Source organism: Leptonychotes weddellii, chromosome 2 (assembly GCF_054177405.1).
Source record: "Leptonychotes weddellii isolate Sample4059 chromosome 2, ASM5417740v2, whole genome shotgun sequence".
Taxonomy (NCBI): Eukaryota; Metazoa; Chordata; class Mammalia; order Carnivora; family Phocidae; genus Leptonychotes; species Leptonychotes weddellii.
In genome coordinates, this window is record NC_138370.1 from 18,156,491 (window position 1) to 18,175,033 (window position 18,543).

Here is an 18,543-nt window from a genome sequence, read left to right on the forward strand (position 1 = left end):
ATAGGAAAGTCACAAAATGCCATCTTTCCAATGATAAAGAAATGAGCATTTGAATATCTGGACTCTGGCATTCTTTACCTAGATTTATGATACAGAATTAAACAGTTTTTTGAAAAGTTAGGATTAAATTAGTTTTCATATAGGATTTGGGAAAACAAGCCATGTTGTGTTTGTAAATCTATAAGCAAAAATGTAGTCTTTATTGTCAACTTTATGTTGAAGTCCATGTCAGATAGAAACCTTTGGTCACATGATATTTTGTCAGTTTAAGTCTGCCCTTTCCATACTGTGAAAAAGGTTTGCTTTATCCATGTGAAATAGAAATTATTTCCAGGGAAAGAAAAATGACATGGTTGAGCAAGTAGATCACTATGCTTAATAAAGTGCAGAAACTACTGTGTCATTGCAATACCCAACCTCCCCCCAGTTTTTTTATATTAAACATTAGTAATTCCCCTTCAATATTTTCAACATTGTGCATACAGACACATAAGTCACAGAATTCGAATCCAAAATATTAATAACAAAAAAGCTGAAAGTTATCAAATGCTTATCATATGCCAGGAAGTAGTACAAGCACCTTATATATATTAGCTCATTTAATTATTTGAACACTGACTGTTAGTATCCTGTCATACAGTGAGCAAAATAGAAGCACTTGACAGAATAATTTGCCCAAGATCACAGATTAAAAAGGAAAGAGCAAGAATTGCTAACCCAGGCAGTTCCACTCCAGAACCTGGATTCTTTACTGCTACTTATAAAAGGCAATAATCATCATGAAGGGAACATTTGTAAGGGACATCTTTGAAATAGTTTTGTAAAAATTGTTAATTTGGGTCTCTATTTTAGTCAAAATCCTTTCCCAGTTTTACATTCCCAGAGTTCCTCAAGCAGTGCTCTATACATAGTAGGTCCTTAATAAATAAATCATAGAATTAAATGCCTGAATGAGGCTGTCAGTCCAGAACTTGCTCCCCACACTTAATGTAATAAGTGTGATGAGATCCAGCTAAGAAATATACTTTTTGTCCACTTCCTTAATGAATTAAGAAGTGTAAAATAATACTCTGGATCATATAAAAATGTTGTCGAATATTGTATTAATTCAAATAAGCTAATTTTAAAGAATCTAGGAAAATATGATACAATGTGGCTTTTTAAAATTGGGATTTAATTGCATATATAGTTTCATACTTATTCCTGATATAATAATACCTACAATAGCAACCATCCTCAAACATCTTTTTAAGTAAAGATGGTGAAGACCGTAAACTCTCTAAGATATCTTTCATGGATAAGGTACTTTAATTTGAACAGAATTGTCCTATGGGCCATCTGTGTGCTATGGGATTTACATCTTTACCTCATGCATCCTCAACACCACTGTTGGAAGCAGTTACTACTTTTCAATCTTTGAGGAACTTAAAGAAGAGAACTTTCCCAGAGTACCCCAGCTAGTAATTGAGGAATGGAGCTAGATTCTAGAATCAGGCAGCTTGTTCCTGAGTAAATACCAGCCTCTCATTTACATAACAGGTAACTTTGAGCTTAGGGTGGAACTAATTATCTTTTATGTATTATCTCACCTAATTCCCAAAAATCCATAAGGCTGATACTATTGCCATATCATTTTTATTAAGAAGCTGATGTATCAGGTGTAGCTAGCTATTTATGTAGATATATTTTTAAACCATATAGAGTTACTCTTTTTATTGCTCAGTAATGGTCAAATGTAAAAAATCTTATGCATTCAAAATAAATGAATAAAAGTGATATATATGTGGATAAAATAATATGGATAGAAATAGAGGGAGATAGGAAAAACAATCTTAACTATCACTGATTAGTGATAAAATGGTACTTAACATTTTTTATTGTGTATAATTACATATTATTTTTATTTGCAGAGCTAATGTTTATGCTTTTCATGATTTGAAACTCCAAACATATTGCTCTAGGTCTTTTCAGAAGGATAATTACCTTGTTTAGAGAACATGTGCCCATTTGGAAATATATATCGGCAGCTCTGTATATCCCCCAAATACAACTTAATAGACTTTTTTTTTAGGAAATAATTACCTAAAAGATTGTTTCTCAAAGATTGGATATATTAGTAAAAACAGAACAAATTAAGTGTAGGAGTTTTGTTAAATAAATCTGGTAGATCCATACAGATAATACAATGTAAGTATTAAAATTACTTTTGTAATAATAATATGCTAGTGAAAAAAAGAGACAGATTTGATATACATACACCAAAATGTTAGCATTTTAACTCAAGATGGTGAGATTAAGAGTAAGTTATTTTTCCTTATCACCTATCTTGTAAAGGTTTTCTGTTATGAATATATATTTTATAATAGGTAAAGAGGAATCTTATAAAAATAATATTTTTTAAAGTGAAAAAAATTATTTGCTCAATTTCCTGTCCCACCAATAATAAATAGGCCTGTATCAACTGAAAATGACAATTCTCTGCCAGCTTACATGATTGGATGAGGAAGATGAGCCAACAATTTATGCATACGGTGGATAACACTAATACTTCTATTTTTACTACATATTGTTTTTGTCACATCATTTATCTTCATAACAGCTAATGTATTCAACATGCTTGCTTCAGATACCGTGTTAAGCATTACCTCATTTTATCCTAACAGACCTGAAGAGTAGGATACAATGCACTTCATAATCTTACAGTCAAAGCTAAATGCAGTGGCTCAGAAGATGCATATAAGCAGTAATTCAGAAAGAATGACTTGATCCTGGAATCAATTCTGATGTAAAGTGGGAAAAGGAGGCTGGCTGTCTTCCTTTCAACAATATGCATAGTGTGGTTCACACATTGTATATTTAAAATAAATACCCAGTTTCAGATAGCATTCAAAATGTTAGAATGGAATGGAATGATACAGAATGGAGTGGTGTATGCATTTAAGGATACAGGCCATGACTCTGTTTATTTTTACTTAACTATACAGCACAGCTTCTGAAGAGGGAAATGAAGAATTGCACAGTTGTTCCAATTAATGCAAATGAAATATCTCAAAGTCTCACAGGAAAAGGAAATGACAGTGAAGATGAGATGAGATTTCGAGAAGCTGTTACGGAACAAATGAGCAACATGGAGAAGAGAATCCAATATATTTCAGATACAGAAGCCAATCTCATAGATTCATTGCATTTCCAAAATTTTAGTCTGGTGACTGATCAAAGATTTAATGATGTTCTTCTCCAGTTGAGTACCTTGGTTTCCTCAGTTCAGGGACACGGAAACGTGATAGATGAAATCTCCAAGTCGTTAATAAGTCTGAATACCACATTGCTTGATTTGCAGCTCAGTATCGAAACACTGAATGGCAAAGTCCAAGACAATACATTAAAACAGCAAGAGGTAAGAGCTTTTATATTAGAATGTCACATGCCGGGATTGAATCCATCTAGATCCTATCTCCTCAGACAGTTCAAGAAAACAAAATTTGCAAACCCCGTTTCAACATCATCCAATTTACCCTGATTCCTCTGGCAATCTTACCAGAAGGTTGTACATGAATTTACCTACTGTCTTCTCCAGGTTCCCGACAAAATGGGGGACTTTTTTCCATTGGATATAGACTCTCTTAAGGTATTTTAATTCTGTAAATCCTGTTATACTACCTCTTTGAACTGTCTAAACCAATTACAATTTTTAGATTATCTTAGTGGGTACTCTGTATTTGTAAATTTTACAACAGACCCAAATTTCTTCATCATCAAAGAAATGGGAACCTCATTTACATGAGTAACATACAAAATCTACATTTTAAAATAGTTTATTTTGGCATTCCCAAGAAGTATACATAAGTTTTAACATGTAAAGATAACTATAATTAAAGAGTTAAATTTTGAATAATACTTACAACATTTTATTTTTATCATAGGATCAAATACATAAGATAAGAGACCAAGCCATGTTTAGACCAACTTGTCAACAAAAGTTTCATTGTAAAGGGCCAGATGTGAACAGTTTAGTCTTTGGGGACTTCGAGGTCTCCTTTGTGACTATTCAGCTCTGCTATTCTAGTGCATAAGCAGCCAGAAACACTATGTAGACACAGGAGGGAAGCTGTGGTCCAGTTAATCTTTGTTTACAAAAACAGACCAGCTCCTGGATCATAATTCTCTCACTTCTGCTGTAGACTATCCTGTGGCCAACCCGCCAGATTACTTTGTATTGATGAGAAAGAAATTAAAAAGCAAGCCCCTTATTTCAAAATTGTATTTTTTTGGTTGTTAAATAATTATAATTGTTCCATCCCATGAAAAATAAGCATATGACTAAAATTTAACTACTCTTGTGAAAAAATAATCTTTGTATTATCAAATATCTAAGACCTAAGATCATTTAATGTGAAGCCTATAATATTTCCACCATTAGCTAAGCAACGTTGGCATCTTGGTAGTAGATTTTATTTGAATAGACCCATGTTTGATTATTGAAGTTGTTTTCTGTATAGAGACAGTATTAACAGTAGTGATTTTTAAAAGTGGATGTCACTTACAGAGTAACAATAAACCTCTAGAGTTAAAACATCAGATGAAGACCGACTAAATTATTGACTAGGGAATAGAAAAAAATGGTTAAGAAGAAATAGTCTACATCTTTATATGTAAGGTACAATCACTCAGAGCTTTTGAATTTCACATGATCCTGGTTTTAAGATTTCAGAAGACAACAGCATAGCTATATAAATATGGGGACTTCGTTGGTAAACCTCATCCCAACACCAGCCTTGATAATCCATGTCACATCTTCCAAAATCTGACTGTAAGCATTTCCCACACTGTTAATAAGTATCTAAGTATATCCCTTACTATTGAAATATCAAGGACTCTGGGGCACCTGGGTGGCTCAGTCGGTTGGGCATCTGCCTTCACCTCAGGTCATGATCCTGGGGTCCTGGGATTGAGCCCTGTGTTGGGCTCCCTGCTCAGTGCGGAGCCTGCTTCTCCCTCTCCCACTCCCCCTGCTTGTGCTCTCTCTCTCTGTCTCTGTCAAATAAATAAATAAATAAACAAACAAATAAATACAATAGAATCTTAAAAAAAGAAATATTAAGGACTTAGGCTATGGAAGGGTAGAGAGAGTCACAAGATAGTAACTGTCTGCAGGGCAGAAGAATATGGGAGATAATAAAATTTCAGTTATGAGAGTAATAACTGATTAAGTTGGAGGGAAAGAGAAAGGAAGAAGAAATATTACTTTATGTAAAAACAGAAGAGCAGTGAAAGAGAGCAAGGAGAAAGTTAAGATGGACCAGATGCACAGACAGGATATATTTGGTATTGCTAATGTCCCAGATTCAGTAGAGACCATAGGATATCTATGAACTAACATCAAGAGCTGAAACCAAACTGGAAGCTATTTGGAAGACAGTAGAAGTCTTGAACATGTTTGAAGTGATAATTACTGGAAATAATCAAACTCTGGTGATCAGTAAACTCTTTGAGTTCGGATAGATCACACTTGTTTTGGAGAGGGTCCCAGCATTAGAAATGAAGTTACAAGGGAATGGAGGGACTTCCAAAGCTTTTTTTTTTTTTCCCCCAGGCAACAATCACTTGTAGAGATTTAGAAACTATGTCAGTACCAGTGTATGTATACGGATGTGTGTGTGTGTCTGCACACATGTGCTCATTGAAAACAATATTCGGGCTCTCATCTCCATTGCTTAAACAATCTTTTTTAAAGATTTTATTTATTTATTTATTTGACAGAGAGAGACACAGCAAGAGAGGGAACACAAGCAGGGGGAGTGGGAGAGGGAGAAGCAGGCTTCCCACTGAGCAGGGAGCCCGATGCGGGGCTCGATCCCAGGACCCTGGGATCATGACCTGAGCCGAAGGCAGATGCTTAATGACTGAGCCACCCAGGCGCCCCTGCTTAAACAATTTTATTCATCTTCGAATCTTTAGCTCAATGCAGGAATAAATAAGTAAATTAAATGAATGCCCGAATCAGTAAATGCTGTTTGAAGGAAAGGCTTATAAGTGATACCAGCATGATGCCTATCAAGGACAGACCAAACATCAGTTTGAGGGGAAAAAAGTACACTAGCACAAAAGAAAAGAGAGAGGTGGGAATTCATCATGTCCATTGTTCATAAAAGGGACTGTAAGACTGCAAAATTAAATGCCAGTGTCCAGCAGGGCCGCTGATGGTGGAGTATGGAAGGTGTGTATGGATGCTGAATAAGGTTTAAAAAAAAAAAAAAAATAAAGTGCACTTTCCTTCTTCCCAGTAAAAATTATTTCAAGTGAAATCTGGCTAATACGAGCACCATATGCAGCGTTCAAAAAAGGGAATAAAAAGGTAGCTTCAGCTTTGTGTATGAAAAACACGGACAAGTCCTGGTTTTTTGGTAGCAAAATCAACTGCTAGCCCCCTGCCATCTGCTCCATGGCTATCTGGAGCGACCCAAATGAAGGTGAGCGTATTTTTTATGTTGCTGTGCTTTACAAACATCCATGCTCATATCCAAGCTTTAAACATGTTTTTCCAAATGGTATTTATTTTTTTAAAGATTTTATTTATTTGTCAGAGAGAGAGCACAAGCAGGGGGAGTGGCAGACAGAGGGAGAAGCAGACTTCCCGCTGAGCAAGGAGCCCAATGCGGGACTTGATCCCAGGACCCTAGGATTAAGACCTGAGCTGAAGGCAGATGCTTAACCAACTGAGTCACCCAGACGTCCCAAAATTGTATTTATTTTAAATGTCATATGAGTTTCAGGTGTACAATGTAGTGATTTGATAATTTTATACATTACTCAATACCACAAAAAGTGTAGTCACCATCCATCCCCATACATCTCACAATATTATTGACGGTATTCCTTGTGCTGTACTTTTCATTATCATGACTTGTAGCATATGATATGGAAAATGCCAGATAGTCAAGGAAGGAGGAGATAGAGAGTAGAGACAAAAGAATATGGATGTGGATGGGGGGAAGGCACAGTTAGAGCTGTAAAAACTGATAAGCTTCTCTGCTTGAGTGTAGTGCCACTGAAGAGGCCAATCGAGGTGTCTGTTCATTTCCTTTCAAAGGCTTTACACCCTGACTGCCTTGACCCCCTCACTTCAACTTGTCCAGTCTAGTCAAGGCAAGTGTAATTTTCTCTTTGTACCTGGATTCGGGAGCAATATACCACTGGCTTATTTCTATATGCCAGTGGGAAGTGAAAATACATCAGCAGTTAAGCAGAGATGTCCTTAGAAAAGTATAGAGCAGATGGGCTTGGGCAGCTCCTCAGTGGGTGGCGGTGGTGGCCGTAGGGGTTCCTCCTGGCCCTGGTTATGTCGGGGCCAGTCCCGGGGAGGATGGCATCCTAGAGGCCAGCCTTGCTGGGGTAGGGGCGGGAGGGGTCAGAGTGGGCATCGGCCATGTTGGAGGTGACCTGGATGGAGTCTGCTGCAGCGCTGGGGCACCAGTTTTAGGAGAGGCGCCAACTTCTATTCTTGGGGCCAGCTGGTGGAGGCAATAGACGAGTATCAGATATTAGGATTAAAAGAGGCCCAAGCTCAATACAATAATTCTGAATTCACAGAAGAACAAAAGAAAACCATAGGCAAAATTGCAACATGTTTGGAATTATGAAGTGCAGCTTTATAGTCCAGTCTCAAGAACTTAAACTTGAGGACCTGAAGAAGCTAGAACCAATCCTAAAGAATATTACATATAATAAGGAATTCCCATTTGACGTGCAGCCTGTCTCCTTAAGAAAAATTTTAGCACCTGGTGAAGAAGAGAATTGGGAATTTGAAGAAGATGAAGAAGAGGGTGGTGCTGGAGCAGGGTCTCCTGATTCCTTTCTTGCTAGAGTTCCTGGCACTTTCCTACCTAGGCTGCAGTCAGAACCAGGAATAACGTCACTCACCATCAGAATTGAGAAAACCAGTCTGAAAGATGCGGGGCAGTGCATCAATCCCTATATCACAGTTAGCCTAAAGGATCTGAATGGCATAGATTTAACTCCTGTGCAAGATACACCTGTGGCTTCAAGAAAAGAAGATACGTATGTTCATTTTAATGTGGACATTGAGCTCCAGAAGCATGTTGAAAAATTAACCAAAGGTGCCTGTATCTTCTTTGAATTCAAACACTACAAGCCTAAAAAAAGGTTCACCAGCACCAAGTGCTTTGCTTTCATGGAGATGGATGAAATTAAAGCCGGGCCAATTGTAGTAAAACTATACAAGAAACTCACTGACTTTTAAAAGAAATTGCAGTTATTGACCAAGAAACCACTTCATCTTCATCTACATCAGACTTTGCACAAGGAATGATCCCAACATGAGTCACCTGGAACGTCTGTGAATTCTCCCACCCAGTAGCAACCCTCCCGGCTCCACATAGTGCATTCCTCCTCCACCAGGCAGGAGGCAGGGCGTGCCCGTGGGATTCACAGTCCAGCAGGCCATTGACATAGACGACTCCTTTGGATACGGACTTATCGTAGTTTTGAAACATGTTTTTACCTTTATAGTATTTGTGCAATTCATAGTCTCTTTTCTAACTTACCACTATTCCTGCCCTGCTTCCTGAAACAACACTGCTGTGGGTAGGATGTGCTCATCTTCAAAATTAATACAGCAATAAGAATGTGCTAGAGTTTACACATCTGTTCAAAAAAAAAAAAAAAGAAAAGTATAGAGCATACCATGAAGCAGAGGATGCGATAAAAGAACAGAGGGACAGAAAATGTCACCAGCATGGATGAGAAGGTTTGCTACATCAGAAACAGCCCAACACCCAAAGTAAAACCAAGCCAAAGTCTTGAAAGGAAAATAAAGACAAACACTGTCAAAAACTTTATTATGACTGTATACTTAACCTCATTCTGACATGTGTGAGGTGATAGCTTTAAAAAAAACAAAACAAAACACTGGGGCACCTGGGTGGCTCAGTCAGTTAAGTGTCTGCCTTTGGCTCAGGTTATGATCCTGGGGTCCTGGGATTGCCCCCCCCCCTTGCGCTCCCTGATGTCTGCTTCTCCCTCTGCCTCTCCCCTTCCCCCGCTTGTGCTCTGTCTCTCTCTCTCAAAAACAAAACAAAACAAAACAAAAAAATTGGAAGTAAGAGATTGTTAAAATTCTAGTTGAGATTTTGCTGAATGTGAAAAACTATCCTGAAGTATTTCCCATTACCACTGAGAATTATGACATTAAACATTATTGCTATAAAACATTTTAATATACAAATTCCATCAAATTCACAGAATTGGAATATGTAGCTACTCTAAGTACAGTACAAAGAAATTTCACTTCTGATAAAAATACAAGTTTTCTGTTTCATTTTTAGCATTTTGACATCTATATATTTAGGAATTGAAGCATACCTTGGGTATATTCAACTAATTTTGAGGGGACAGAGGGTGTAACCATTCAGCCATTCAGTTAAAAGAGGAAATGCTTCAAAACCAAGAAATTACTCTTTTAAGACAGTTCTCTAATTTCCGTATTCTTATTCCATAATGTTCTGGAATATTTAAAAAAAAAAAAATACCTGGCTTTCAGGGCTTCTTAAACTTACAGATTTGATAATTATGTGTGTAATAAAAATTGCAGATGCTTCTATTTCACAGGACATGAGTAGATTCGAAGAGTTTGTGTACAAGGCATCAGCAGAAATTATGTCTGTGAAAGAAAAACAAGTGAATCTGGAACAGGAAATAAAAGGAGAAGTGAAAGTACTGAATAACATCACTAATGATCTCAGACTGAAAGACTGGGAACACTCTCAGACATTGAAAAATATCACTTTAATTCAAGGTAAAATATTTTCTCATTCCTCCAGAAAATAATACATTAAAATACACTGTTATGTGCAGAGATTTGGTGTCTGAAATCCTATGGTACAAAATAGTTTTTGAGCATATGTTTACCACAGATGTCTGGAGAAAGTCATTTTGAGATCTTATCAAGACACGGTAAGATAACACTATCTTGGTGTTCTTTAATTGAAAGTGATAAAAAAAATGTCTTTAAGGTCTAATGAGTCATTGTTCAAAATATCCTATATTAATGAAGATGAATACAAGTTTTCTATAAGGCACCAAATTCTCTACCTGTCCACAAATCAAGCTTGTTAATTCTGTTTTCCAAAACTTCCAGAGTCTTTTTTACTTCTTACCTGACTGTATGATTAATTAGAGAGATCTTTGAACTCTGTAAAATAACAATAGGTTTGTCAATTTCTGCTTTGGTTGCTATTGGTAAGCCATAGTAAATTGAATCTTACTGTTTTTTAAATTAATATACACATCATACACATTTTTACTTTAGATTTTATTTACATTTTAAATATTTTCTCATATTTTACTGTTTTAGGCTTCTCTTACATAAAGAGCCCTTTTTTTAAAGCTTTTATTTCTAAGTAATCTCTATACCCAACATGGGGCTCAAACTCACAACCCTGAGATCAAGCGTTGCAGGCTCTACCGACTGAGCCAGCCAGGCGCCCCAAGAACACTTTTTAAAAAATGTGCAATCTAACCATTTCTTTTCACTGTACTTATTTCTACCATCTTATTTTGTGCTGTTTTTGTCCAGTTCTATGTTCCATTTGCTTTCCTTTCTTGTCGACTTTTGGATTGATTAAGATTTTTCTCATTGAATTTTTCTTTCCACCAAAGGCACCAAAAAAATTTTGGAGACTTTCTAATCTATTTCTGTTTGGTTGGTGGTTGTCCTTAAACTTTATCTTAACAAAGTCTAACGTTGATCGATATCTTCACCTTGATCCTAAATATACAGGGAACTTAAAAAACTTTGATGGCCCCTTTCCCTGATTTTCTGTTTTTGAGTATACTTTATTTCTATTTTATATAGTTTAAGAAAAACCAAGAATTTAGTCAGTATTATTTTTCTTACATTATATGGACAATATTAAAATTTGTACCTGAGTTTGCCAATTTTCCCTTCTTCTAAATGTGCCTCAGACATCACTTCTGCGATCATTTTCCTTCTTCCTAAAGTATATCTTTTGGAGGTTCATTTAGTGAAAGTCTAAAAGGTGAGGCCTTTTGATTTCATTTTCTCAATTTTGTCCTTGATCTTTAAAATTGTTCTACTGCATACATATTTCTTGGGTTGACACCTATTCTGGTTATTTCGATCCATATTTTGAGGATATTTCCTTGGCTTTTGGCTTTCCTTGCTGTTTTAAAAATGACTGCCAATGTGCCTGTCATCCTTCTTGTCTTCATTACCAGCAATTTCACTAGTTGTGTTTTTATATTGATAATTTATTCATTTTGCATTTGTTTTTACTTCTCATATTTGTGGATTTAAATCCAACATAAATTCAGGAAAGTTATCAGCTTCAGTCTCTGAATACTGCTTCTTCACAACCCTCTCTATCCTTTCTTCTGTAATTCTAATTAAATTCATGTTAGATCCTCTTATTCTAGCCTCCGTGTCTGTTAAACGCTGATTTATAATTTTAATATTTTTATTGTATTAGTAATAAACAGAAATCCATGAGATTTTTATTACATATCACTAGTTTAGGAAAAAAAAAACACTTTGTCTAATATCCAAGTGTTTACAAGAAAAAAAATGTAAAGCAAATCACAGAAAACTATATATAGTACAATTTCGTTTCTAATGCTCACAATTTAGCAAAAGCAAATAATGTGGATTTATAGATGCTTACATATGTAATAAGAATGGTGGCTTGTAAAGTACAGGAAAGCGGGTGAGAAACACAAAATTCAGGCTAATGTTTTAACTCTGAAAAGGAAGAAGATAAATGAGATCAGGGAGCACCTAAATAGAGACCTATTTCTTGATTTGTGACATCGCAGGGTTATTCTCTGTTTTATTGTGCTTTATAGCTTACTTATGTGGAATGCATTGCATGTACTCTTTAATTATTAACACAGATGACAAAGAAAAATTTGAATTAATCAGCATTTCCTCTAACAATTAGACAGCTTCACTTTGGATTTCAAATAAGTATCCAAAATTTTATAAATCCAAAACCAAACCCTTGATTCTTGAGCATCCTACCCCATCCATGCCCCCACTCTATGGCTTCCCCGGCCTTATCAGCCGTATCATACAACTAGTTACCCACTCCAAGATCTCGGAAGCTCTTTGATGTCTTTCTGTCACTTCCTACATCTGGTCCATTTATGAGTCCTGTTAACTCTTCTTACACAAAATATTTCAAATAAAATCACTTCTCGCTATCTCCTCTGCTACTACGGTAATTCAAGCGACTATACTTGTCTGATGCGCTACATCAACTTCTCAGTTCCTCCTGATTCGACTTCTAATTCATTCTATATTTTGGAGAGCAAAAGAGTGGTATTTAAAAAAGTTAGTAGATGTTTTTAGCTCTCATGCTTAAGCCCCTTTGATATTCTTCCCATTGATTTGGAATAAATCTAAATTCCTACTTGGTCTGGAACTCGTCTACTTATCTGCCCTCATTTTCCCATTTCCCCTCTGGCATTCCCTCTGTCTAGCTTGGAAATCTGGAAAAGTGAAAGTGCCACTTAAAAGTATAAGTAACGAAGGAGGAAATGTTAGTTTCACTTCTTGCTGTCCGTAATGTGCACTACACTCCCGCTCTCTCGAAACGTTCTTCTCTTAGAGCTCCAATCCTTCTTCAAAAACACCTTTTTGGAGGTTAGTTTTTCTCTCCCCATCCCTCTGTCATCATTTGCTTTAAATTCCTCACAGTACTTGTCACTTGATGAAATTTTCCATATACACATTGGCTTATTTGTTTAGCATACATCTTCTCTAATAGCATGTGAGTTCAGTGAGGTTGAGTTTCACCTCTCTTGTCAATCTCCCCCTACCCGGCACCTGTTAGAGGGCCTGCTCTACAGTGGGTGAGCAAATATATATGTATTGAATAAATAAGTGAAATTAGCACTTTCTTCTTATTGAGTCACACTTTGTAATGACAGTGTCATTTTTCCAGATTTCCAACATAGCAATTTTAATTGTTTTTATTTTCTTCCAAGACTGCTATTAGTTCTTAGGTTCTATATTCTCTATCCCCTTGTTGATTCTTTATATTCTTGTGTAAACTTTTCTTATCACCACTCTACCAGACTATTGAAATAGTCTCCCAAATATTTCCTTCCTCATTTCTTTCTTTTCAGACTGTAATCCTATCTACATTCTTGTTAAAATGCAGCCTTTCTGAAGAGAAACCCTAGATTATAAGTCTATCACTTCCTCATTATACATTTCTCTCCATGGCACTCAGGGTCTTCTATAATGTGTCTTCTAACCACTTTTGAATATCTGATTCCCTCCCTTTTCCCTTTTTGATACCAAGTACTTCAAGTGATTTAACTGTGATTCTAACACCCAGTAGTTTTTATATCCTGCCTCATGCCTTTGCCTTCACTTGAAATATCGTATCTTCTATTTCTATCTGAAAATATCGTATCTCTCATTCAATGTCCATCTAATATGTGAAGCCTTCTGTAGTTCCATCAGAGTAATACTCTTCCTGACATCTGTATCTTGCTTAATATTAAACGTTATTCTTTCATCAGAGAAATCTTCACATGATAATCATCTTGAAAATTACCTTCCATTGTCTTCTAGAGCAGTGTTGCCTCTTCTTGGAAACAATACATTCCTTAAAATTAGGGGCTGTTTTTTATATTCTCTACCAAATCTAGGCATAAAAGAAATTTTTAACAAGTACTTATGAAACTATAACCCAAGAAAAACAAATTGTACAAATTAATGTGTGCCCTGTCATTTGTTGGTTGTAGGATTAGCCATCTTTGTGTCCCCCTTTTTGATATTAACAGTTGCTAAGTAATCATGCAGATAAAAGAGACAAAAAAATTTTAACACATTTTCAAGTAATTATAGTCATTAGAGTCTAAAGGACTAAATGGAATTTCATCACTGCAATAGTGAAGTAGTTTGGCAGAGGGTGAGACATAGCATGATTTAAAGAAACAAAGTCGGTAAACATTCGAGGAGAGGAGTTAAGAGAAATAAAATACAATATGGCTCAGTGGTGAGAAAAGATAATGTGATGTTTATTTGAAAAGAAATTTTAAGCAAATTTTCTTTCCAGGATCTAAAAGCATATTTATATTCAAACATAAACATATTCATGTCAAGGAAGAAGAATAAACAATTGATAGAATATAAATTTGGAGATTTGTGCAATCAATTATCATGATTTAAAAAATAAAAAATGGTTGTCTTTAACCACTATGTAATGGAAAAATTCATCCCAGGAATAATAGAAAAACAGATGCCAGAAATGAAGTCAGTTAAGTTTAGAATAGGATAGCCTAGAATGTCAGGAAAGCAATAGTCTAGTTCTGGTTTTACCCAACTAGCTTTAAGACCTTGGATAGTTTACTCTCTCTGACCCCTCTATATGTATGTTTGACTAAGAAATCTTTAAGGCCTCTTCCAGATTAAAGATAGATCTAAGTCAATGAGCATGAAAACTAAAAGAAAAAAAGAGGCAGGTTTAAGCAGGAATAGCCTAGAAGATTTGGTAGATTTTTATGATGACAAGGAAAGATTAAGAATAAAGTAGAAAATGTGTGATCATAATGAATAGGACACAGAGAAGCATAGCGCTGGAAATTTAGGCAGACATTATTAGTTCTTTGGTATCATCTGAGGATTTTAAATGATGGGATATGCCTGGATTTGCTTTTCTAGTGAACTGTGTAATTTTGATCTCCGATATTTATGGTTACTGAGTATTCTAAATCAGTTCTTTTTTGTGGTGATGTAGAAATCTTAGTTTTCCTTTTAAAAAAAATCACAGGGAGGGAGCTAAGTAGTGGATTTTGTATGTGTGTTTTATAGAGGGAATTGTCCATGGAAAATTACTGCTGCAGCATTTATGAATTATCCCTGTAACTTTTCAGTTAGAAGGTATTAAATTTGAAGAAAAATAGTGTGAATTCTTATGGCTTGCTAGTAATTCAGAGCAAAGAAGGTGACTGCAAAGACACCAAGTCTCCTGACTTTAAGTTCTTCATTCTTTCTTCCATAACATGGCAGAACAGATATCTATATTTCTATATATAGTTGTAGAGGTACTATTTTTTTTTAAAGCTGGGACTGAAGGAAAGATGAGGGTAAAACAGACACAATACATTCAGACCAGATAAAAATCTCTAGACTAGTCCAAGTGCAGGATGATTAGGATGTGAGCTACAGCAGGGATAGAGAGGAGACCACTTTTGGAAGGTAGCATGATAGCGTGATTTATACTGTGTTCTCAAAAGTTCTACACACAAAGCTAAGAGAAAACTGGTGTGTGATCTGTGTTCTTCTCTCCCCCAAAATATGTAAAAGACACTACAAATATTTATTGAGATACTTCCCACATTTTCTAGGAAGTAGAAGAGATATAACAATGTATAAAAATGAAACATAATAAGTGAGATTAATGTTACAGGAACAATAAAATAAGGATAAAAGTGTAACAGCCAACACCCCTAGTTAGAATTCTTCAAGGCATGCCTGGTTTTCTTACTCTGGGATTCAGAAACCTAGTATCAGTATTTTATATAAAAAACAGTGAGGGATCTTTGACTCAGAATTATATAAAGTAACCCATGTATTAGTTATGATTGAATTAATTCTCCAACAATAGAGCTTTATGCAGTTACTCTACAGAGTTATCTGCAAAATAATTGAAAGGGAAATGTTTATAAAAGAGTTCCATCTTTTACTGGCTGAATAAATGGTGAAAACTCTTAACCACAGAGGCTAAGAGTCGAGATCTAGTCTGTCAGTGACTTGTTTCTTATCTCATACATTCTACTTTTTCCTGGAATGTCTGTGTCTTGCTTTAGAGCTCTAATTACTAAATCAAAATCTTTCCTTGTCCACTTTTTTTTTTTTTTTCAAAACACCACGCTTGAGTACTGTGGATTTGCTTCCTTTCAATTTGCTCAGCAAAATTCGGGCTGCAAGTTGAGTCTTTCTGTCCTGCTTGCCCTTAACTTTGTCACTACGTAGAGATGAATCAACTGCAGCCATGTTCATGGTTGTGGAGGTGTAACTCCTCACTGGTATAGAACTGTGACATTTCTTGGGCAACATTTAAATATATGTCTCCGACATGAAGCTATAGCTTAGGGGAATTTGTGTGTGATTATGTAAAAAAAAAAAATGTAGTCCAACAAAACAAAAAATACACGGAAAAGAAATAAATGTTAATGGTTAGTCTCTTAAGATGATTGAATTATGAATTATAGCTTTTTAGGCTTTTGTATTTCCTGTAATAAGTAGAGTTGCTTTTGTAATGAAAGTATAATAAAATATTACTGCCCCACGTTGCATATGAAGAGAAAGGGGCAAAATGCCATTGAGAAGAACAATGATATCTTGAAAGTTGAGTAACCAGGGAAGGAAGGTTCTAAAATCCAAGTTGGACCTTGAAAAATGGAACAGATCAGAAAAATGGAGAGAAGCAGGGACAGGATTTCAAAAGAAATAAAGAACATGAACAGAATATACTTTTTCATGAGATCATCTTTATCCATTCATGTGGTCCTCTCTTCAAATTTTTCAGGTATTTTATTCTCCTACCTGATTAAAATGTGTAAGCAAGTGTTCTCCAACCAGTGATGCTAAATATAGTTGTGTGTCATCCTTAGACTATGCATTTGGCAAAACCACAGCGATTGAAAATACCTCTTTTAAAACATCGCTATTTATTATTCTGTGGTATATCCAAGTTTGTTTCTTCCTTTTGGAGTTGAAAAGGAAATTGCAAAGTGTTCTGCTTGAAGTGGAGGGATTAATACTTGTCCTATGCAGTCTGCGTAGAAGATGGAATACTAGCAGGGTTACCTTTAAGTTCCAAAGTGCCATCATTCTCAAGAGGTGATCACTAGATAACCATTTTGCTGGGCACAGCAAATTCAAATGACTAAATCAGTATTGATTAAATTCAGTACTCAGGGGACACTTGGGAAATTGTGAGGCGAGGTAGTCAAACTTTTCCCTACAACCTCTCCCAACTGATTTTATCATATCTATATCTATTTAGGGATTCTACTTAATACAATTACTTAATACAACTCTAGTTGAACAGTGCAGGGTTTGGGGTGCTGACCCCTTGTGCCCTTGACCCCTTATGTAACTTCTGAATCCCCCAACACTTTACTAATAGCCTACTGTTGACCGGAAGCCTTAACAGTAACAGTCAATTAACATGTATTTTGTATGTTATATGTCTTATATACTGTATTCTAGGAAAAAAGAAATGTTATTAAGAAAATCATAAGCAAGAGAAAATACATTTGCAGTACTGTACTGTATTTGTCGAAAAATATCTGTATATGAGAGGACCCAACATCCAAACCTATGTTGTTCAAGGGTCAACTGTATTTTATTTGAAAAGTATTATTTTACTCATTTTCACCTTCCTACCTTTCCCCAAGTCTTTCCCTCTTACTCAGATTCTTTCATCTCATTCTCTCCATTGTTCAAATTACCTTTCAAATCCTACTCTCTCAAAGGCTTTTCAACCTGCTACTCCCGCTGATCTGCAGCTCTCTAACAAACGTCTGAGTTTGTCATTTTCAACAATATGGTTTTTGGTTGTCTACTATGTGTGAATCACACATGATTTTTATGTCCTTCCACATTTTCCACACAGCATCTAAATCAATGCAGTGAAATCTGCCTAGTATGTACACAATACTAAGTTGAGTTTATGGCATCATTGACTCCGAGTCTTTTCTCTGCTCCTGGGTTCTAAGAACCTAAAAAAGTGCTAGACACACATAAATATGTAATACATGATTAGGTTGTCTATTCTAGTGCTATCTCACCCTTGTCAGTATAGGGCACTGCGCTCCTCCATAGTAGGGCATGGCTCCATTCAGGAAGGTCAGTCTTACTCATTCTATGTTACTACACAACAAATAGAAGACTGGCTTTACTTATAGAACTGTCTTGAAACATGATGTATTCATTTTACCTATGTTTTAAAACTGTGATGGGTAATTGTCATTTATTTTTTAAAGGTCCTCCTGGACCCCCTGGTGAAAAAGGAGATAGAGGTCCCGCTGGAGAACGTGGTCCACAAGGCATTCCAGGTGCAGTAGGTATGGTAATAGTAACTACTTCATCATATCCTTCAGGACCCGATAATATACATCCATATATGTGTGTAGGGGGGAATTGCTATTTGATCTGTCTCCCGTGGGGTGCACGCATGTGTGTATCGACGTGTGTGTGCTAAGGGGGATATTAAGTGTTTTCCGGAAGCCTAAGCACTATAATGTACCAAATGTAACTGACTTTTGCTTTTTGAAGAAAGTTAAATGCTTTAGCCAAAGCCACCACATGGGGTTTTTCACATGTCTGGGGAGTGCTCTCTGTGTTATCGATTGCACACAGTATATGGTAGCCCTAGCTTTAGGTCACAAGAGAAGGAGAATATGAAAATCATCTTCACATTGAATATATTTGCATATATTTGCATGTGTGTGTGTGTGTTTCAAAGGAAATTGGATCACATTCCT

The 18,543-nt window shown here is 35.9% G+C and overlaps 1 protein-coding gene and 1 pseudogene across 4 annotated transcripts in view; both read left to right on the forward strand.

The window, feature by feature from the left end:
* The window catches only part of MSR1 (macrophage scavenger receptor 1), a 61,956-nt gene that overhangs the window by 16,588 nt on the left and 26,825 nt on the right, over window positions 1–18,543 (forward strand). For all 4 annotated transcript variants that reach the window (XM_081808147.1, XM_081808140.1, XM_031028285.2 and 1 more), the window contains exons 4-6: window positions 2,985–3,397; window positions 9,628–9,814; window positions 18,043–18,123. In XM_081808147.1, the coding sequence (XP_081664273.1) occupies window positions 2,985–3,397; window positions 9,628–9,814; window positions 18,043–18,123 (681 nt within the window). The remainder of the gene's footprint in view (window positions 1–2,984; window positions 3,398–9,627; window positions 9,815–18,042; window positions 18,124–18,543) is intronic.
* LOC145717770 (axin interactor, dorsalization-associated protein pseudogene) lies at window positions 3,405–9,619 on the forward strand (annotated as a pseudogene).